General features: G+C 45.2%; 1 protein-coding gene across 1 annotated transcript; it reads left to right on the plus strand.

Moving 5' to 3' along the window:
- On the plus strand, positions 1-876 carry OTUD6A (OTU deubiquitinase 6A). The gene has a single exon (XM_019747904.2). It carries the CDS (start codon positions 1-3, stop codon positions 874-876), a length of 876 nt encoding a protein of 291 aa, XP_019603463.1.
- The last annotated feature ends 21,306 nt before the right edge of the window (positions 877-22,182 follow it).

Here is a 22,182-nt window from a genome sequence, read left to right on the forward strand (position 1 = left end):
ATGGAAGAGGCGCAGAATGAATACCAGCGGATGTTACGACGCCACCAGCGTGAAAAGAGGGAGCTGCAGGCCCACATCATGGCCATGAAGAGCGAGGTCCCGAAGGGTGACAGGAAGAAAAGAAGGCAGTTGCTCCTTGAGGTGGCTCGCCTTGAGGCTGAATTGGAGCAGAAGCAGAAGCAGGAGCTGGAGGATTTCCGAAGTACGCTCCCTGAGAACAGCAGCCTCGTTTCCGTCACTGAAGATCTGGCAAAGATGGATCTCGAGAACCAGCATCCCCGCTTCCTCAGGGCCCAGAAAAGGAGGGAAAGGAAGGCGGCGCTCGAAAGAGAGCGCCAGGAGAGGCTTACCGAGGCCCAGGTCGAGCAGCTGACCAGCTACCAGCGTGATGAGGAGAAGAGGCTGGCCATCATCCTAGAGGCCAGGAATCTGGAGATGAAGGAAATCCAGGCTGATGGCCACTGCATGTACCGCGCCATCCTAGACCAGGTGACGGCCTTCGAGACTGTGGAGAACCTACGGGCCCGCACCGCCGAATACATGCGGTTGCACGTCGATGAGTTCTTGCCCTTCTTTAGTGAATCTGAAACCGGCGATGCCTACACCCACGACGACTTCTTGCGCTACTGCGACAAGGTTGTGTACAGCGCGTCGTGGGGAAGCCAGGTGGAGCTGAGGGCCTTGTCGCACATCCTGCAGAGCCCCATCGAGGTGATCCAGGCCGATGCACCCATCTTAATCATCGGGGAGGAGTACACCCGGAAGCCAATCACCCTCGTCTACATGCACTACGCCTGCGACCTCGGTGAGCACTACAACTCGGTGAAGCCTCTGGAGGCTGGGGCTGTCGGGGGCGTCCCCACGAGGTTCTTCTAGGCCGCTACCGTTACCGCTGTTGCAGCCGTTGCCGCTGTTGCCGTTGCCGCTGTTGCCGTTGCCACCGCTGCTGCCGTTGCCACTACTGCTGCCACTGCCATTGCCACGGCTGCTGGTGCTGTTGCTGCAGTTGCTGCTGTTGCCGCCGCTGCTGCCGTTTCTGTTGCCGTAGATGCTGCTGTTACTGTTGCTGTTCCTGCCGCTGTTGTTGCCATTGCTGCTGTTGCCGCAGATGATGCCGTTGCTGTTGCCGCCGTTGCTGTTGCTGCGGTTGCTGCTGTTGCCGCCATCGCTGCTGTTGCCGCCATTGCTGCTGTTGCTGCTGTTGCCGCAGATGTTGCCGTTGCTGTTGCTGTCGTTGCTGTTGCTGCGGTTGCTGCTGTTGCCACCATTGCTGCTGTTGCTGCTGTTGCCACCACCGCTGCTGTTGCTGCCGCCACCACCGTCGCTGCAGTTGCTGCAGATGCTGCTGTTGCCGCAGATGCTGCAGTTGCCGCCGCCTCCGCCGCTGCTGTTGCCCCAGGTGCTGCTGTTGCCGCAGATGCTGCTGTTGCCGCCGCTGCCGCCGCTGATGTTGCCGCTGCCGCTGCTGTTCCCTCAGATGCTGCTGTTGCCACCGCTGCCGTAGTGGTTGCCACCAGAGCAGAAAGCCACTGCTGTGCCTCCTCAGTAGGCTGTTTTTTCAGGTTTCTCTTTCTTCGTTTCTCAGGTTTCTCTTTCTCAGGTTTCTCTTTCTTCGTTTTACTCAAAATTCCGCCCCAGCCCTCTCCCCCTCCTGCTTTCCTTTCTTGCCATTCTGTCTCTTCTCTCTTCCTTCATTGGGTCCTTTACCCAGCAGGGTACAGGGACTCAGTACAGGGAAATGTCTATGTTGTACCCCTCAAGGGAGGTCAGTTTGATAAGTTCCAACCACTTCTTGCCCTTAAGGGTCTTGGCCTCTCTCGCTGATAAGAATTAGTCATGTTACAATAACTGGAGGATAAAAGTGGAAGCTTTGTTTGATGCATTGTTAATTTAGGAGAAATTAGTTTAGCTCAGAATCTTCAGATTGTTGCATGGCTGTATTGCATTACTTAGATAAAGTTGGTGTTTACGTGCACAAAATGCTTTGTGATTGCCTTTGGCTTAATTCTTTGACAAAAATGTATCGTGGGCTGTTTTTTGCTTTCCTTTTCACTTAAGCCCACCTACTCAGGAAAACTCTCAAGTTATGACCTCCTCTAGTATTGCTTTTTTTCATAAAAAATGTGTGATTTCAAATTAATTTTAGTTGTTTCTATGTTTGCTAAATTCTAAATAATAGTGTTTGTTAAATTTAGAAGTTAAATGTAAGTGTTAAATATAGATTTATATATAAATATACACTGAAAGCTAGATAAGATTTACTTTAAGATGTGAAAGATCTCAATTTGTTAAACATAGGAAGGGATATGACTTTATTCAAGTAGTTGATCTATTTCATTATAACTACAACTGGTATGAAGCAAGGAGACAAACAGATAGGGAGTTTAACTTGCTGTAAGGGGTAACTAAGTTTCCTTTATTTTCAGAAACATAAAAGTATGAGTTTATTCAAATAGTTGATCCACTTTGTTATAGCCACAACTAGTGTGAAATGTGAAAGATCTGATCTTAGTCATTTTCGTTCATTCTTATGAGTTCTTAGAGATAGAGAAGTATTTGTAAAAGATTTTAAAATGTATTAAAGCGGATGATCCATTTTGTTATATCTACAATTGGCATGAGACAAAAAAGTGAGCAATATACTTTTTTCGATATGTGACACTTGTTGATAGTTTGAATTTGCCAAAAGAATAGTAAAAATGAAATGGTTTACAGTAAATAATTTAAATTTTTGTTAATCTTCAGATGTGTTTCAGTGATGTTACTTAAATTTGTTTTAAAAAATTCTTCATATACACTAAATGTTCTAAAATAAAATATAAAATATATGCAGTCCAAAAAAATTTTTTTAAGTGATTTGTTTAAAAATTAAAAACAATTGACAAAATACCTGGTTCTCTGTTTTTATGTAGCCGACTTAGCTCATACAGAGTTTGTATCCCAGCAAAGGAATCTGGAGGGTTGTGGGGTAGGGGTCGAGGGACAGATGAGGCTCTGAGAGGAGGAATGGGCCTGCGGCTTTGGTGGTAGCCTGGAGCAGAGCGTTTCTCAGGGAAAGCTTTAGGGGGAACTTCATCTTGAGGCTGTCCTGAGTTGATGTTTCAGTCTATGAAAAACATGAAATGGTTTCATGGAGAATGGGAACCACCTGGATGGCCTGGCTCTAAGCAGGTCTAGATGAAGGAGCAGGACTAGGGAAGTAGACATGGGTGATGAAGGGGGTACAGGCTGGTGACCAGGACCATAAGCCTGGCTGGTATAGGGTCTAAACTGATATAGGATGAAAAACGGATTCCTGGCTTTTAAAGGGGAAGGGCTAGGGAGGAGGCACTGGCCAGAGGGTTATCTGCACATAAAGGAGGGGTGTTTGATGGGGATGGGGCAGTTGCAGGGTAAGGGTACACTGACTGAGGAAGGGGGCATGGACCCTGGCTGGAGGAGAGGGCACTGCCTGGGTAATGTGGGCTTTGCTGGGAGTGAAGGCAGCGGCTGGTGCTACCCAAGAAATTATTTGGCAAAGGATACCAAAGACAACAGAGTCCCATTTGACAGGCTTCTCCCTGAATGCAAAAGTTCCAGTCTTGGGAACCCTTAAGATTTCACTGGGCTTGTCCCAGCTGCCTCCCCTGGGTCTGCCTTCAGCTGCAAGAAGAGGGAAGAGATAACCCAAGCCAGATTCTTCCCCGGGCCAGGGGCACAAACCTTCACTGGGATGTGGCAGGACCTGAGGGATTTGCAGCATGTTGCATTTTGTACCAGTGACCACAGTCCCTGGGGACAGTGACTATTCATGGACAAAAGCTATGGGGCACTGTTCCCGAAAAAACCCAATTCCAGAAGCCACTTTCATTCATTTACTTACTGTTTTTCATTTGCTCACTGTCATGTCTTTCCCACTTTTGCCATAGCAGCCAAAAATAAGGTACATCCATCTGGGTTTGAAGCCCAGCTCCTCTATCCACATCTTAGCTTTGTGACTTGGATAAGTCACCAAATTGTTCTGGACCTCAGCTTCGTCACCAATAACATGGATAATTAATACCTATCTTAGAGATATCTCTTTGCATGTTAGGTGCATTAAATGAAAATACATATAAAGTGCCCAATAGATGTTAGCTATTGTTAGTTTCAAGTTTCATTATCTAGGAGTCCAAGATCATAACATCAGCTGTGGCAGCAACCATCCCTTGATTTTGTCTATGGTGACTTTTGGGACCACTTGGCCTCTTCCCACAGATTCTGCGGTGGAAGCAGAGCCGCTCCCAGGGCTGTTTGCCCCAGCTGTTGCTGCCACAGCTTCCTGGGCTGCAGTGCAAAAACAGAAGCCACTGGAACTCACCCAGAGTGCCCTCCTGGGGCAAGGTGGCTTCCAAGCAGGGAGTCCTCAGGCCACTCAGTGTCTTCCTTCCTGGCTTTTTGTACACAAGTGCATACATACAAGCACATGCTTTGAAAAACAAAATTGGCATCATTTGATTCAAGCGATTTTTTTTACTTAACAATACATTATAAGCATTCAGTACGGTTATTTTAACGCCTGCATTCTAGCCTGTGAATCTGCCATAACTGAATTATCTTGTTCTGCTCTTAGACATTTAGACAGCTTTCAATTTCTCACTACCATCATTAGACCACTGTAATATCCTTGTAGCTGAATCTTTGCCTGTATTTCTGGTTGGTTTCTTTTGATAAGATTTCTAGAAGGGACCTCTGTCAAAAGAAGAGGCTTTTAATGCATACTGGTATACTGCCCTCCAGAAAGATTGCCCAGTTTACACTCTCGGGTCTGAGAGTGTTATTTTCCTATGAAGTTGCCAGCAGTGACAATTATCATCTTTGCTAATTTGTTAGATGGAAAATGTTGTATTAATTGACACTTTGTTGACTACTAGTGAGGTGGAAAATTCTCTGAGTGTTTATTAGCCTGTGTATTTCATCATGCAGAAACAAATAATTCTTCATTTATTGCCTGTTCCTGAGTTTTGCTTAATTTTCTACGGTTAAGTTTGTTTTCTTTCTTAAAGATTCTTAATAGGTCTTTCCACTTGTCATTTGAATATTTAAAAATTAGCAATGTTAACCACAGTCGTATACATTTTTTTGGCACCCCCGTGTGTGTGTATATGTATATATGTGTATATAACCATTTAACTATTTTGAAGTATACAGTTCAGTGGCATTATGTATATTCACATTGCTGTGCAACTATCAGAACCACTCCTCTCCAGAAGTTTCTTATCTTCCCAAACTGAAACTCCATGTCCATTAAACAATAACCCCATTCCCCCCTTCCCCAGCCCCTGGCAACCACCATTCTACTTTCTGTCTGTCAACTTGACTACTCCGGGTGCCTCATAGAAGTGGAATCATACAATATCTGTCTTTTTGTGACCAGCTTATTTCAGGGAGCATAATGTCTTCAAGTTTCATCCATATTGTAGCATATGTCAGAATTTTTCCTTCCTTTTCAGAGCTGAATAATATGCCACTGTGTGTGTTCACCGTGTTTTGTTTATTTATTATATTGTTGAATTTTTATGTAGAAAATTTAATCTATATATTATCTAAAAATAGAAAATTTAATTTAAAAACATTAAGACGGTTTCCTTTCTTCTTTTTGCTCTGGAATAATTTAAATAGGATAGGTATTATCTGCTCCTTTAAAATTTGAAATAATCCATTCACTTGTGAAACTGGGCCTGGGCCTTTTTTAAAGTGAGGGTCTTTGACAGTCAGGTACAGTCCTTGGAAGACAAGCTGTGCAATGTGAAAACAATCATAATTTATCTAAAATACATAGGGACAAAAAGTAGAAAAGAAACAAACCTGGAGGTATGAGTGAATGTGACAATTTTCTTATCTCTCAGTGGGTGACTCAAAGATACCATTTCACTTTTCAAATTAAAAAATTGAGATACATGGTGCTTAGCATTATAAAAATAACCACTAGTAGAACTAAAAACAGATTGCCTATGATCCCACTTAGAAGACTAAAAAGAAAAGAACAACAACAACAAAAAAGATATCTAGCGCTTGGTGCAACAGATAGGAAACAAAGGCCTTTTAACATGGGTGTGGGAGGAACAAGGTAGCTTGTGCATTTTTCTCCTGACGTCTTCATTTTGACTTTGATTTAAATTATTTTGCATATGGAAATACCAAGGTTGTGCTATGCTGCCGCGGTCTGTACCTAGTTTCAGAAAGAAGACATCTCTTTTGGGTTCCTTTTTATTTCAGTGGGTCTTTCCTAGGGCATTATACGAATGCATATTTACTCAATCATCAAGTCCCAACTTCACTTTGAATGGGAAAAATGTGTCCCCTAAAAATGTTTATTGCTTTTGAATTAATCTTGCCAGAAAACCTTGTGAACCACTGACCGAGATGATTTCTACAGGGCCTTTCAGCTCCTTCTGTCTTTTTGTCTGTCTGTCTGTCTGTCTGTCTGTCTCTCTCTCTCTCTCTCTCTCTCTCTCTCTCTCTCTCACACACACACACACACACACACCACACACACACACACAAATCTAGGATCTGTCTCTGAATGCATTGTGTGTGACCCCACAGCACCACAAAGCAGAAGCAATGGAGAAGCAGTTTTGGTTTGGCCTAAGAAAGACTGTTCTGATAATCAGAGGTATTCAAAGATATAAAAACCATCTCATAAGGTGGTGAGCTCTCTGTAATGGGATGTGCTGTAAGCCCAGGCTGGATAACCACCCCCTCCCAGAGGCTTTCAAGTCACTCAAGCATCTAATGGCAATTTACAAGCTTTCCACCTCACCTGAACAATTAGAACACCAAGGTGATTTGTTTTGCATGGAGGTGGGGAATGAACCAGAAGACAGGCACGAAAAGCCCCAGGACATAGGACAGTCTGGCCCGGGAGCTGGGGGAGCAGCAAAGGAGATTTGCTAGGCCCCTTCTACCCAGCTGAGCCCTCTTTCTAGAGCCACGGAAATGTGAATTCCTCCCCCAGGCCTGACCAGTCTGCAGGAGTTTGGGAACACACCAGTATGGATGAGCTGTAGGAGCAGCCTGATGTGGAGACACCACACCTGCAATGTTGACTCCAGCCCTTGTTCCTAAGTGCAAACCTGCTGCTTCAGCCAGCTTGGAGAGTTGCTCAAGGGACCTGCTCTAATGAATAGCCTAGAATGACTGGAACACATTCTCAAGTGTGTAAATAGTGCTTCTGCAATATTTGAGGGGGCTTGAAAACAGCTTGTTCTCTTAAGTATCCTATTCAGTTCAACCAAATATATTGAGTATCTTCAATAGCAGACACTGCTGGCTAGGTAGGGGCCCAGGAAGGCCAAGGCCAGAGCCCCAAAATAATTAGTACTGTGTTCGTGCTCTCCAAGGTAACCTCACAGCCTCGGAGGTGAGACTCACACAAATCCTGTGACCGCCGAGCCAAAGCCCACCAATAAGTGCTGGGGTCCACTAAGAAAATGAGGCAATGAACTGGGACGGCTTGGGGCTGATTGGAGCGGGGAAGAAGAGGGAACCGGTAGCCTTGAAAGGTCAGCTTAGATGTAGGCAGGCAGCCATGATGGGAAGGTTATTCCAGGCTGAGAGGACGCCATTAGGCAAACACAGGTGGCAGTGGCAAGACGCCAATAGTGAACAGCTGTTTGTATCTCCAGCAGTTTCCCTCCATTCCCACAAAGAGCTCCCACCTGCCTCTTGAGGTGCTATCCTTCTGTCACCCTCTTGGGGTGAAAGGGGTTCACTGCCAGGGCCCCACCCCACTTCAGGCCTGCTAATCAAATCACCACTTCTTCCTGGCCACAGTGATTGGTTCAAGATGAATCTGGGACCCGTCCAATCAGAGTGAAAAAAACAGGATTTGATGAGCGTATGTGTTTGTTGCTCTTTTGAACCCGTGGGAAACAATCTGGAGCAGTTGTGGTGGTGTGGGGGCACTGCAGTTACGGGCAGCTCCGGTGAAGCCACCATGGGAAAGCACCAAATTGAATTAGCTCCTAGGAAGAGGCTAATAAGGCCTTTCTGGGATTGAAGGTGAGTGAGTTCAAAGTTCTTAGAAAAAATCTGTACTGTGGAGTTAGAGTGTTACTCTAGGCAGGCAGTAGAATCCATTAAAAGTTTGTTTTTCAGAAGGAATGAGACATCAGAGCTATGCTTTAGGGATAAGGAATCTGATGGCATTTGGGGGAAAGGATGGATTACGAGGAGAGAGGTTGGAGGCAAGAAGATGATTTGAGAGGCTCTCTTTTAATCCATGATGCTGACCTGGCCTGGGGCTGTGGCAGCAGAGAGAGAAAAGGGGACCAAAGTGATGGACGCTGGGAGTAGAATTAACATTTGTTTTATGTGAAAAGTAAAGACGAAGGCAGGATCAGAGGTGATTCTCTGGTTTCTGGCTGCAGTAACTCAGGAAACGGTTCACTGAGATAGGCCCTTAAAATCCTTTAAATTGCCAATCAAGTAGACTATCCCTAGCTTCGTGTATATGCAGCCTTTGTACACTAAAGTTTTTTTGTACCTCTGAGCCAAACTAAAGGGAGTGTGTAAATATGAGCGAGCATGAGCTATCTAAATAGAAAATTAAAAAAATAAAGACAATATCAAGCCAAGCATGTTTCAACAGTCACCCGCAGTAACTCTCAACCATACAGTCACCAAACTGGGAATTACTCAGCTGATAATAAGACAGACGCTTCAGCAGGACAATGTAGGTAGGGCTGGGGCATTCTCTCTGCAGGTGTAATGTACTCTGCATCCTTCCTCCTGTAGTTGTCCAGTACATAACTGCTTGACCAATGTCCATAGCTTCTCTTTGACATCCTCACATCCCACCCCTTTCAAGGAAAGCAACGATTCTCAGAGATAATAAAGTTTAAATCCACATGTTAAAGGCAATATCATTTTTTCTTGAATTTGGACCCACGATGTATTTTGCGTTTTGCATCATTTAGAAAGCACTTTTTCTTTCTTCTCCTTCTACTGTCACAGAGACCTAAGGCACACTGCAATAGCTCACCCTAAAGCAGAACCACGAACCCTGGTGACACCAAGAAACTGTAGCAGCAGCTTTGAAATTCAAGAACTTTTTGTTTTGCTGTGTGTGTTTTGTTTTGTTTTGTTTTGTTTTGTTTTGTTTTACTTTGAGCCAAGTCAGATTTTTTGCCTCCGTGTACTCCCCTCACTGGTCTTTGAAAATACAAGGGAAGTCCCCAGAGGCTAAGACAGGGAGCGTAATAGGCAGATAGGATGGCAGGGAGTAACTCTTACAGTTCTGTATGCATAGAATTAGCAGGATAAGAATAGACACCACTGTATTAACAGAAGTTTTCTCCCAGTGGAATTATAGGTGAATTTAATTTCTCCAGATTATGGACAGTGAACACATATTTTATTTTATATTATATTTTAATAAAAACAAATCAGTGTAAACATTCCTAGGTACTGTAAGAGACTCATTAAACTGATTTTGTAGTATTTTACTGCAAATAAAATACCTTTCTTTAAATAAGAAAAAAATCATTTTAAATCGCAAATGCTTTTTTTGTAATGAAAAAAGAATCAGTCGTGATTTTTTGTCAATGAATAAAATTTCCCCAAACAGGCTTGCTCTAGATGTTAAATTTTTAAATGTTTCAATGATGTAGTGTGCTAACTCTGTACCCAATAGCTAACATCATTAAAAGTTAAAATCTTCCTTTAAACCCTGAAAACCATTATAACGAAAAATTAAAATTAAAAATTAAAAAACTCAATGTTTTCCTAAAAATAACTTCATATTTTAAGGACTTATTAGAAAAGTAAAGCTGCAAAGTAATTTGTAAAACAAGACCATACAAGCAAATAGGTAACCTATGATAAAATTAATTGTCCTTCTAAATTTTTAGGTATTATGTAAAAACCATAAATGTTAAAAATAAATTTTTACAAATGGGGCAATAATTATGAGAGCAGGGAGAGTGAGGCGGCTGGGGGTTATGGTACTGTATTTCTTGATCTGAGCACTAGTGATATAGGTATATTCATTGGAAAATCTCATGGACTTGTACCCTTATGAAATAAACACTTTTCTGTATGTGTATTATTCTTCAATAAATAATATTAAAAACTAAAAAGAGGAAGAAGTCAAACAATTGAAGGTCACAGAATTTTAGAATGAGAACTGAGACTAAGTAGGTTGATGGATAGTGTGAATAACAATAACTACCATGTATATGGCTAATAATTATAGTGGACACCTACCGTGTTTCCCCGAAAAGAAGACCTAGCCGGACCACCAGCTCTGATGCATCTTTTGGAGCAAAAATTAATATAAGACCGGGTCTAATATAATAAATATAATATAATACCGGGTCTTATATTAATTTTTGCTCCAAAAGACGCATTAGAGATGATGGTCTGGCTAGGTCTTATTTTCGGGGAAACGCGGCACCATGTGCCAAGAACTGCTCTAAGCACTTGACATATACAGGCACACCTCAGAGATATTGCAGCTTTGGTTCCAGACGACTGCAATAAAGTGAATATCATAGTAAAGCAAGTCACACAGATTTGTTGGTTTCCCAATGCACATAAGTTTTGTTTACACTACACTGTACTCTGTAAAGTGTGCAAGAGCACTATGTCTAATAAAACAATGTACACACCTTAATTTAAAAATCCTTTTTTGTAAAAATGCTAACAATAATCTAAGCCTTCAGCAAGTTGTAATCTTTTTGTGGGTGGAGGGTCCGCCTTGATGCTGATGGCTGCTGACTGATCAGGGCAGTGGTTGCTGAAGGTTGGGGTGGCTGGGGCAGTTTCTTATGCTCGATTGACTCTTCTTTTCATGAATGACATCTCGGTAGCTTGTGATGCTGTCTGATAGTATTTTACCCACAGCAGAACTCTCAAAAGTGGAGTCAGTTCTCTCAAACCCTGCCACTGCTTTATCAACTAAGTGTATGTAATCTTCTCAATCCTTTGTTGTCATTTCAACAGTCTTCACAGCATCTTCACCAGGAGTAGCTTCCATCTCAAGAAACCACTTTCTTTGCTCATCCGTAAGAAGCAACTCCTCATCCACTCAAGTTTTACCATGAAATTGCAGCAACTCAGTCACATCTTCAAGGCTCCACTTCTAAATCTCGTTCTCTTGCTGTTTCCACCACATCTGCACTTACTTCCTCCCCTGAAGTCTCGAACCCTCAAAGTCATTAGGAGGGTTGGAGTCCACTTCTTCCAAACTCTTGTTAATGCTGATATTTTGACCTCTTCCCATGAATCACTAATGTTCTTAATGGCACCTAGAATGGTGAATTCTTTGCAGGTTTTCAATTTACTTTGCCAGGATCCATCAGAGGAATCGCTATCTATGGCAGCTCTAACCTGACAAATGTATTTCTTAAATAGTAAGACTTGAAAGTCAAAGTTACTCCTTGATCCGTGAGCTGCAAACTGGGTGTTGTGTCAGCAGGCACGAAAACCACATTGATCTCATTGTCCACCTCCATCAGAGCTCTTGGGTGACCAGGTGCACTGTCTACGAGCAGTCATATTTTAAAAGGAGTCTCTTTTTCTGAGCAGTAGGTCTCAACAGTGGGCTTAAAATATTCAGTAAACCGTGTTGTAAACAGATGTGCTGTCTTCCAGGCCTAGGATTTTCAGATGGTAATTGAGCGTTGGCTTCAACTTCAAGTCACCAGCCGCATTAATCCTTAATCAGAGTCAGCCTGTCCTCTGAAGCTTTGAAGCCAGGCACTGACTTCTCCTCTCTAGCTATGAAGGTCCTAGATGGCATCTTCTTCCAATATGAGGCTGTTTTGTCTACACTGAAAATCTGTCGTTTAGTGTAGCCACCTTCATTACTCAGCTAGAACTTCTGGATAACTTGCTGCAGCTTCTCCATCCGCATTTGCTGCTTCACCTTGCACTTTATGTTATGGGGACGGCTTCTTTCCTTACACCTCGTGAACCAACCTCTGCCACCTGCAAACTTTTCTTCTGCAGCTTCCTCCCCTTTCAGCCTTCATAGAACTGAAGAGAGTTAGGGCCTTGCTATGGATTAGGCTTTGGCTTAGGGAATGTTGTGGCTGGTTTGCTCTCTATTCAGACCCACAAAACGTTCTCCATGTCAGCAATAAGGCTGTTTCACTTTCTTACCATTTGTGTATTTACTGGAGTAGGACTTTCAATTTACTTCAAGAATGTTTCCTTTGCTTTCACAACTTGGCTAATTGGTTGGTGCAAGATGCCTAGATTTTGGCCTACCTCAGCTTTCGACACTCCTTCCTCACTGCGCTTAAGCATTTTTAGCTTTTGAGTTTGAGAGATGTGTCACTCTTCCTTTCACTTGAATGCTTAGAGGACTTTGAAGAGTTATTAACTGGCATCATTTCAATATTGTTGTATCTCAGGCAATAGGGAAGAGAGGGAGAGAGATGTGTGCTGCTGATGCCGCTGGTCCACAGATCGAAATCATTATACATATGTCAGGGTTGTTGCTCTGGTTGTAGTTTTCATTGCGGTTATCACTCATTGTTTCATGGCAGAGTTGTAATAAGGGTTGCAAACTCCAATGCCCATGAGGATTAATACAAATGGGTAGGGGAACCAGATGTCACTGAATGAATGATAAGCTGTTTGGATTGAGACCCAGCATAACGCCAAATGCAGAGGGTACGCACCTAGCAGGTACCAGTCTGGGAGCTCTGTTAGTCTACGTCAACTTCCTGTGTGTGTGCATGGGTGTTTAATTCTTTGTGAGGCCCCTCGTTTTGATCTCCGTTTGGTAGAAGTCCCAGGGTTTCTGAGAGGGGAACAAGAGAATAAACCAGTTGCTCTTAAGGTACCTCTGGACTCCCTGGGACCTAGACCACCTCCTCTTTGACAAAGTGAAGGTTTCTTTGGCATTTTCCTCAAGTTTATCCCTTTGAAACAAAGGGCTCACTTTCCTTCATTCAATACATTTAGCAATGGGTATCTGTTTCAAGCCATCCCTCCTCATACTGACACATTAAACAGAAGGTTTGTCATGGTCATTTTTGGCCAGTGCACTACAGGACAAACCCCCTGTTGGAGCAGTAAGAGGTGAATTTAGCAAAGGCCAGAGTCAGGTCCTGGGCCACAGGAGAGTCCTACATATTATTTCTCCCTCCAGCAGAGCAGGAAATTGGAAAGGAGAGTGGTTGTAATGGTACGGAGATTTAATGATGGGAAAACAGCCATTTTGCCTTGAGGAAGTGTTCTAATTCTACAAATCCAGTCCCAAGTCCACTACTCTGTCCCTAGGTTTGGGGAGAGACACTCATCTGGAAAGGGAAAGGATTATTTCTCAAGCTGTCACTTAAGCCAGATCAAAGCACCCCTATGAATGTTTGCCTTTGTTGATTCTTGTGGCATCCTGAACTTTCCCAGAGGGAGGAGATCTTAGAGTATGCTATTTAGTCCAGCTCGTCACTGCCACCCCCCACCCAGCAACACCTCAATGTCTTCTCTATTCCTCAAGCAGATTTGGCATCTCTTTTCCTGAGTAACCTTTGTCCCCCAAACAAGAATTTTACCTGCCGGGAAAGCACTGTTGTTGGGCTCAGGTCTTGGGTGTAAGTCAGTCTTCAGTGAGTGTGAGTCCTTTATTTCAGGGTCAGGTGCTAGAAGTCACAATGCTCAGTGAAAGTATTGTTCTTCCATAGAAGGCCCATCCAGTAAGAAAAATGCAGTAGGGAAAACCACTTAAGCCCAGGTTTATAATCTTCGATAGGAAACCCCATCTCAACCCCTGTGGTCCACTTGGGAAGTGGCACTGGAAGGTAAAACCCACTCATTCTACAGAACAGACAGGACACTGGACTTCATTTTCTCACACCCCCAACCCTCTGTCATAATACAAGCACAAATACCTCTCCAAAAGGAATCATGCTAACTTTCAAGAGTAGGCAGCCTCTCATTGCACACAACCTGGGCACACAGCCAAATGAGCCAGCAGTGGGAAACACCAAGGATTCCAAGGAGGGGAAAGGACTAAGAGAACTAGCTCCCTCACCTAAGGGGAGTGAAGAGGTGCTTCCAAGGCTCTAGGGCATCATCCGTTTCATAATGTTCTCTGAACACGTGGAGGGAGTCTGACTCCCAGGGGCATCCAATGAGACCTATACCAGTCTGTCTCTCAGAACCCTCCCACTCAAATTGCACCTCTGTGCTGGATCAATCCTTCGGCTGATTGAAACTCAGAGGAGCCAAGGTCAATGCCAGCTGGCCCTTCACAGGTGAGATGAGATGGATGATAGGAGCTCCAGCTAGACATGAAAATATGCCCCAGGATGGAGAACTAACAGGACCCAGTGGGGTCTGCTCCCAAATAGAAACATAAGAGCTGTCGCAAAGAGGCTGTATTGAGCTTGCAGGAAAAGGTTGCTTTGAGAATCAATCCCATCAGATTGGAATTCCAGCTCCCCCACTTTCTAGCTCTGTGACTTTGAGCAAGTTGCTTCACTGCTCTGTGCTTCATTTTCCCCATCTGTAAAAATAAGAGGTACCTGCCTCTGAACTGCGAGGATTTAATGATGTCCTTTGAAAGCACTTGATGCAGAGCATGTGCTCAGTGATGTGTTCCTTCTCCTCTCTTGGCTTGGCAGAATATGCTTGCTAAGGGGGGGGGGGGCTCTATTCCTTGGACTGGTGCCAAATCAGAGGCCTCCAGATTCCATGCTCAAGAAATAAAACTAAGACCACAAGGTTAAGTAAAGCTGCCCTCTGCCTGTCCGCCGTGTGCTGTCCGTCAAACACATCGCTGAGCCTGTTGGGCATGTTTGCGGGGTCATTCCTCTACACCAGGCTTGCCACAATCTGGCCTTCTCATGACCAAAAGCAGTCATTTGCAAGACAGCTGGTCTGAGGAAAGTTTTTCTGTGAAGCTAATTAATCCATGAAGTGTTTTGAACTTTGCCCCCTCCTGAACTTTGCCGAGTCCTCACAAATCCCCATCACCCACCCTTCTCCTGGCTAACTTCTCCTCCTACTCACCTTGACCTTAAGTATGACTTCTGCAGAGAAGCCTTTTCCCCACTGGACTAGAAGTTCCTGAGGGAGGGTCAGGCCTGCTTTGTTGGGCTCTATAACCCCAGCAGCTAACAGTACCTGGCACATGGAATGTGCTCAAACTATTTTGTTGACTAACTAGATATCCCTGTGGTCCCTCTCAGCCTTAGGATTCTAGGGTCACACAAGGCAGGCTGTTCTTCTATAACTCCCAGTGGCAGGGCCACGGCTAACCAGCCAGAGTCCTGAGAAGTGTTCGTGGTACCCTGAAACGTGACAGATCTCTTTTCCCCTCTTTTCCTCTCTTTTCTCATCAGCATCCCTATTGAGGTGGTGACAGAATCTGCAGTGGCCATTCAGCCTCCAGCACAGAGGAGAAAGAGAATTAGCCAGCAATCCTCATAAGCTCTCGTGGGTCCTGACAAAGGAGAGCAAGCCAGGATGAACATAGCACTAGCTCTGGGTGTTTCTGATCTCAAAACAAGGTGTAAGTCCTGGGTGACAAAGTCCCTACCTGCCCCATCCTGGCAGACGGTCTCAGGCTGACAGATGTGTAGGGGAGGCCTAGGTTGGGGAGTCAGGACTGCTGAGACTCCGACTGCCAGGAGAAATGTGGTTCCTGGAGCCAGAGGTCAAGAAACTTCCCTCCTGCTGAGTGTTGGAGAAGAGTTCCCACATGAACAAGAAGTGTGCAAGTGTGCAGAGAGAGGCAGCCCTGAAGGGACCAGCCACCAGAGGCTCAGATTGCAACTGCTCTTCTGTGTGTTGGCTTCAAAATCAAATTCCATTCTAGACAAATTTCCTTATTGCATGCAAGCTGCTCTGATTTCAAGAGTGTCAAGTACACGGCCAAATGCAATTATATTTTAAGCACAGCACTCACTTGAAATACCGCACAAATCTCTAAACCAATTTTAATCACATTACAGAGAGGGCACACACGCTCAGCAATCTGAAACCCCACCTTATCCAGAGGGCCTTTCCTGATGAGTTAGAAGAGTGACCAATTTGCTGGCTCTGCCCGTGCTTCCGTCCACTCTCTGCTGTCAGATGTGCATTTATCCCTGTTCTTGTACGTAATGGGCATGTGTTGGTCGATTATTCATTCTGCCCTGGTTACCTGTTCACTCAGTTAATCACATGCCTTTTATGCCTCAGCAGCTTTTTGGCTTTTTCTTTCTGGTACCCTTCTGTGAGCAGAAAGGCCTTGGAGTCCTTTCGTGCAGGGTTTGCTCTAGCCCCACCCCTCCCCAGGTGCTTGAAAAGGGTTCTTTGAGGATGAAAACTTAGGGAACCACAGGGCAAAGCAGGTGGTTGCTGGGACAATACATGGCAGCAAGTCCAAACTCCCCCAGAATTCAGACTTAGCTGATTTGTATCTGGGCTGTGGGTCTAAGTGCCTTGGCATCACCCTGGTCTGGAAGACTGGCACACTCCTTGCAGGCCTGCATCACCAGAGATGCCTGCATATGTATTCCTGCCATGCGGTGGCTGCAGAAAGGACTGGGCGATCCCTGTGGAACCCAGGCTGCTGACTAAGACCTGAGGGAAGCACTTTCAGGGGCAGCTGATAGGACAGAAACCAGAACCTGGCCACTTACAGGGTCTGCTACTGACTGGTCTTTGGAGTTCTTCCTATTGGAAAATCTAAGTTGCTGATCTCTGTGTTGCTCCAAAGTCTTCAGGACCATCTCTTAGGCGAGCAAGGATTCCATGCTCCACAGACAGCCTGAATTTCATGCTGGGTCTTGCTATGTCAGCTCTCTCTCTCTCTCTCTCTCTCTCTCTCTCTCTCTCTCTCTCTCTCTCTGAGTCTCTCTCTCCTCTACTGTCTCTTCTTTCTCTCTGTCTTTCTGTGTTTCTCCCCTCTCTGTCTGAGTTTGACAATCTCTCCTCTCACTCTGTGTCTGAGTGTGTCTCTCTCCTCTCTGAGTGTCTCCATCCTTTCTCTCTCTTTCTCTCTCTGTGTGTCCTGTGTGTCTCTCTCTGTGTGTCTCTTTCTCCTCTCTGTCTGAATGTGTCTCTCTCGTCTCTCTCTCCTCTCTGTCTCTCTCTACCTCTAAGTTTGTCTCTCCCCACCCTCTCTGTGTCTGAATGTGTCACTTTCTCCTCTCTCTCTCTCTCTCTCTCTCTCTCTCTCTCTCTCTCTCTCTCTCTCTGACTGAGCGTGTCTCTTTCTCTGTGTGTGTGTCCGAGTGTGTCTCTCTTCTTTCTCATTCTCTCATCACTGCCCACCCCATATGCCCAAATACAGAAACTCCTACTTTTTTCCTTTTGACACATCCCCATATCTAAAAAGGTAATTTCACTTAGAAATGAAGGGAAAGGAGGTTACTCAGAGCACAGATGTTTGCCTCAGTCGGGATGCTAAACCACGCCCCCTTTTCTCTTCTTCTGTTGTGTCCTCCCAGAACCTGGCTCACTGTGATATTACAACTTGCTGGGCCTCTAGCATCAGATGGAGGAGTTGGAGTATCAAGGTGGTCTCAATGGAGTAGATAAATTACTCTTAAGGTCCATCCCAATGTGAGATTCTAGGAATCTGAGATTTTACATTTGTGGTTTACTTGAACCTGAAATGACTGGACAGTATTCAGTCCTGGACAGTATTCCCATGCATTAAAGGGAAGAAACTATATTACATCCAAGGGAGAGTGAGGAGAATGGAACAGGGACTTGGACCATGTCACTGTCTCACAGTCAACATGAATTAAGTGTCTACTGTGTGCCAGACACTGGGCTAAGCACAGGGCATACAGAGATTAATACAAATTTAATAATAACCAACATTCACTGAGTGCTCATGATATGCCACATACTTTTGTAAGCTTTTTGTATATATTATCTGATTTAGTCCCCATTTTATTGGTGAGGAAACTGAGGCACAGAGAGGTTACATTGGGTGACAGTTCTGTACCATGAGGATAAATTGAAAGGGCTAGGGCTGTCTAGCCTGCAGAAGAGAAGATTCAAGGGAGCGTGGGTCTCTTGTCTTTAGAGTCCTATCAGAATCCAAGAGAACAGATGTGTTTGTATGTGGCCCCAGAGGGCATAGCTAGAGCACAAGAATGGAAGCAAATTTGCACTCAATACAAGGAAAATATCTGCCTTTGGTTCAGAGCTGCCCATGGCTAGAACAGGCTTCCTGGAGAGTAAGGAGGATGTCTAAGCAGAGGCTGCATGACCATTCAGGAATGGGGGTGGGGAAGATGTGCCTAAAGGTCTCTTGCAGTTCTGATGGGCTGCACATCTCTACTATCTGACTGTACACTGGCTTACAGACCCAAACTTGACTCCTTTAAAGTCCTCTGGGGATCCACTCTTCAGCTACCAGAGAGAAACATGTCCACCTCTATAAACAGAAAGCCCCCATGGGCTGCTCATGCTCATCTTCCTTCACATATTTCCTAATTCTCTTGTCCCCTCCCAAGGGGATTTGGGCCATGCCTTGCCAAAGAATCACACCCACAGTCTTTTCCCCAGCTTCCTACTCAGGCATTGGGTTGAAATTGTTGTTATGAAACTGTAGACCAAGAGCCAAGCGATGGTTCTTTCTCAGTAGGGTGGTCAGACCATAGCAGATGACCAAAAGACCCCCTTGTCTCATAGTGGGTTAATTATAGTCACCCATGAATCAGGCCCAGAAGCCCCTCTTACTGTCAAGACACACACTCTGGCCTTCCTCTAAGTCTGGCTCACTCACACTGGCCCTAAGCAAAGCATCCAGCAGTAGAGAAGATTGCTAGAAATAGCCAAGCTTGTGAGGTGGCTAGCCATGGGCCTAAGGGTCACATCCTTCAGGGCCTGCAAGCTATTGGTCCAAACCAACCAGAGGAGAACTGCCAAGACCCTTGGGAAGACTGCTCAGCTTGTGGTCAGAGAAGTCAAGGCATTGAGCTCATGTAGGCACAGAGGCAGTGTCTGGGAGCCCTTCATCCCAATGCCTTACAGAGAGAGCTTCTGTGAAGAGAACTGCGGACCTTGGAAACTCCCTGCGATTCAAGTCAGCCCCATGTGGCCAGAGAGATCCAGGGAGCAAACAGTGGCAGGGACAGACTCTTGAATGTAAGACCCTGGGCTTGTTTCTTTGAAAGCCCAGATGCTTCACTAGTAATTCTCCCTGAAGTGTTGGAAGTGGGAGCTTTTGAGAGTCTCTTCCCCTATGTCACCATGCATCCAACAACAGGTGCAACCACTTGTCCCCCAAATTCATAGTTTCCAGCCTGGACATAATCTCAAAGAACCAGCTGGGAAAACACTGAAAAATGTTCCTCTGGAGATCCAGAGATGTTAAGGGCAGAAGGACCGTGGAGAACTAGGGACTATTCTCGGAACTGGTGATTCTGTGGGGCTGTGGGCAGTCACATTCTGGAGACAGTTCCAGGCCGTGCCAAGGACCTGAAGGGCAAGAAATCTACCAAGAAGTCTCTTGGGTGTGCTGCTTACTTAGATCAAGTGGAATATACCAATATAATGCCATTCAGGTTGGATGTTATGTCATGGTCCCTCCCAGTCAGACTCCACCTAGTTACATCTTGGTAACAACTGGCAACCCCCTAAGCTGAGGACAGGGGATTTGATTCTAGAAAGGCCAGGGGGTTCTCAAGAGGTTAAGATAGAGGAGATGGTATTTGATGGGGGTGAAGTAGGGAGGTACTCAGCCAGTTATGACTCAGGTCTAATACCTGAAATTGGTATGCTCCATCTCGCTCCTCAGCTGCCGATAGGCCGTTAGGACTCAAGTGGAGCTGTTACAGGTTGAGGAGGCTGAAGGCAGAGCTGTAGTGAAGAATTCCTGGCCAAAGTGAGCTCCCACAGCAGGGGCAAACCAGCCACTTCCCAGGATGCACTTGCTGTTCAGGTTGATGTCCAGCAGCAAAGGGGATCCAAGCCAGGTGAGCCATGTGGTTTTCTGAGAGATGTAGGCTCTCCAAGGAGCTGAGTTTGGCCTCCTAGTAAACAGTCATGTCACTGCAGAGGCAGTTGGTTGAGAGGTCCAGACCTGAAGGTGACACACGAACTGGAGCGCTCTGTCATTAGCCAGATGGTTACGGTCCAAGAGGTTGGATGCCAGGATGAGGGAGCTGAGTCAGTGAAGCTGGTTGGGGGCCTCTGAGGCCAGAACCTCCAGCTGGTTGCCCCGAAGGTCCAAGCCTTGGTCTGGCCTCAGTTGCACCATCCACCCTTGGGGTTTATAGAAGGTTGTGAGAGAGGTAGAGCTGTTTCACACTCCATGGGAGCCCTGTCAGCAAAGTTTGGATGCCAAGGCCCTGGTAGGAAACACAGCCTGGCTGTCAGCATTGGGGAGAGAAAAGACTGTCTTGTGAGCCAGAGAGAGTAGGGTGGAGTTAAGGAGGAAGAGCTGGACCCCTTTTACTCAAAAAAAAATAAAAAGGTCTTGAGCGCCTCTCTTGTTACTGTCAAATACATCATCTCCAAGAAGTGTGTGTGTGGTGGGGGCGGGGGAGAGGCATGGGTTCCTGCTTTATAGATGAAAGAAGCTCAGAGAAGCAAAATGACCTGTCTAGGGTACAGTGTTTTAACCCAAGTCTGGCTGACTCAAGCCCCATTGCCTTTCCATTATTTATCTTGCCTCCTTGAGTGTATCTTTTTCTAGTTCAAGAACCCCTTGTTCTCTATGGCAACAGGAAATTTGTTTCTATCCATGAATGAATCAGGCAATCGTACAGTACAATACAATCCTCGAATGTTAGCTAGAGCTACAAGAGACCTTAAATACCATTTCTCTCTGACAATGTTCATTTTAAAACTGGAACAACAAAAGGCTTACAAAGGGGAAAAGGCTTGTCCAAGGGCATGGCACACCTGAGTCTGCCCATTCACCCTCTGTCCCAGGAGCTCACCAAGGAGGTGTGAAGAAAAGAGGGAGAGGCAACAATGAATCCATTTCTGGATTCCTTAGGTGGGCACTACGTATCCCTAGTAACACTTACTTGGAGATGGGGCACCCACCTAGAACAGAAGAAACCTATTTCTAGCCCTTTCCCTTGGGAAAGGGTCAACCAGGGAGGTTCTCCTACCCCTGCAACCCTTTCCCATTGCCTCCCACCAAAAAAACATCACTTACTGGATAAACATGGGTTTTAAGGTAAAAAACACATGGGTTTAATTCCTGATTTCACCACTAACTAGCCTAGCAATGTTGGGTAAATTCTGTAATTTCCCTAAGCCTGTTTCCTCATCTGTAAACTATCGATACTAATACCTCCCTCATAGGGTAGTTGTGGAGATGCAGCACAGTGATATCTATACAGCACTTAACACTAAGTCTGCATCTATAACTATTCATTTATCCCTGTCTTATCCACCACAAGCCCCCATATGTTCACCCCAGTCTGGGCCAGGAAGGCCCATGAGCTGCAGAGACAGCAAGGCCAGGAGCAGGTGGGGCCTTGCTGTTCGGCTCCTTCAGTTTTTCTCCAAACCATGAACCTAGGCCAGATTTGGGGTACTTTTAAATAAGCTATACCAGGGCAGGAAGTGCCCATATAGGATGGGAAAAAGCAAGAACCAACAATACTCCCTGGGGGAAAGATAAGACAGAAAAGGTGGGGGGGCATAAAAGCCTTTTAAAGTGAAAAGAAATAGAGGAGAGTTATTGGGCTTTTCTAACATCTTGGGAGTGCCAGGAAATGAACAAACTGGGATACTTCCCCTAACTGGCCTATAATTTTCCCTCAGTCCTTGGCAGCCAGTATAAGGAAACCCCTTCAGTGGAAGAGATGTCCAAGCACTGAGTAAACCGGCCTGCCTCTCAGCCCGTTTCATGGGACTCTGGCTCAGAGATGAGCGGGAAGTCAGAGTGTGGGGGCCAGGCTGAATGTGGGATAAGCCCTACCACTTGGCAGGTATTGTGCTGGGTACCCCTTCCTCCTCTCATTCAATTAATTAGTGCCAGGCCTTGTGGGAAATAGAAGAGCCTCAATTATCACCCATATACATAAAACAAAAACTATTCCATGACTTCTCTGGCCCTAGCTCCCCTTCTCTTTTTCTTTTCTTTTTTTTCTTTCTTTTTTTTTTTTTTTAAGCAAGCTCTTAGAAAAATTTGGTTACTGATTTCTCCCTCTGAAAAAAAGACCCATGGATTTCATCCCTTGGTCTACATCCCTACCACTTCTCTAATCTAAGCCCAGCTTATCTCTTCACCTGCCTCCA

Source organism: Rhinolophus sinicus, chromosome 18, assembly GCF_057876585.1.
Source record: "Rhinolophus sinicus isolate RSI-liver-muscle chromosome 18, RSI-T2T, whole genome shotgun sequence".
Taxonomy (NCBI): domain Eukaryota; kingdom Metazoa; phylum Chordata; class Mammalia; order Chiroptera; family Rhinolophidae; genus Rhinolophus; species Rhinolophus sinicus.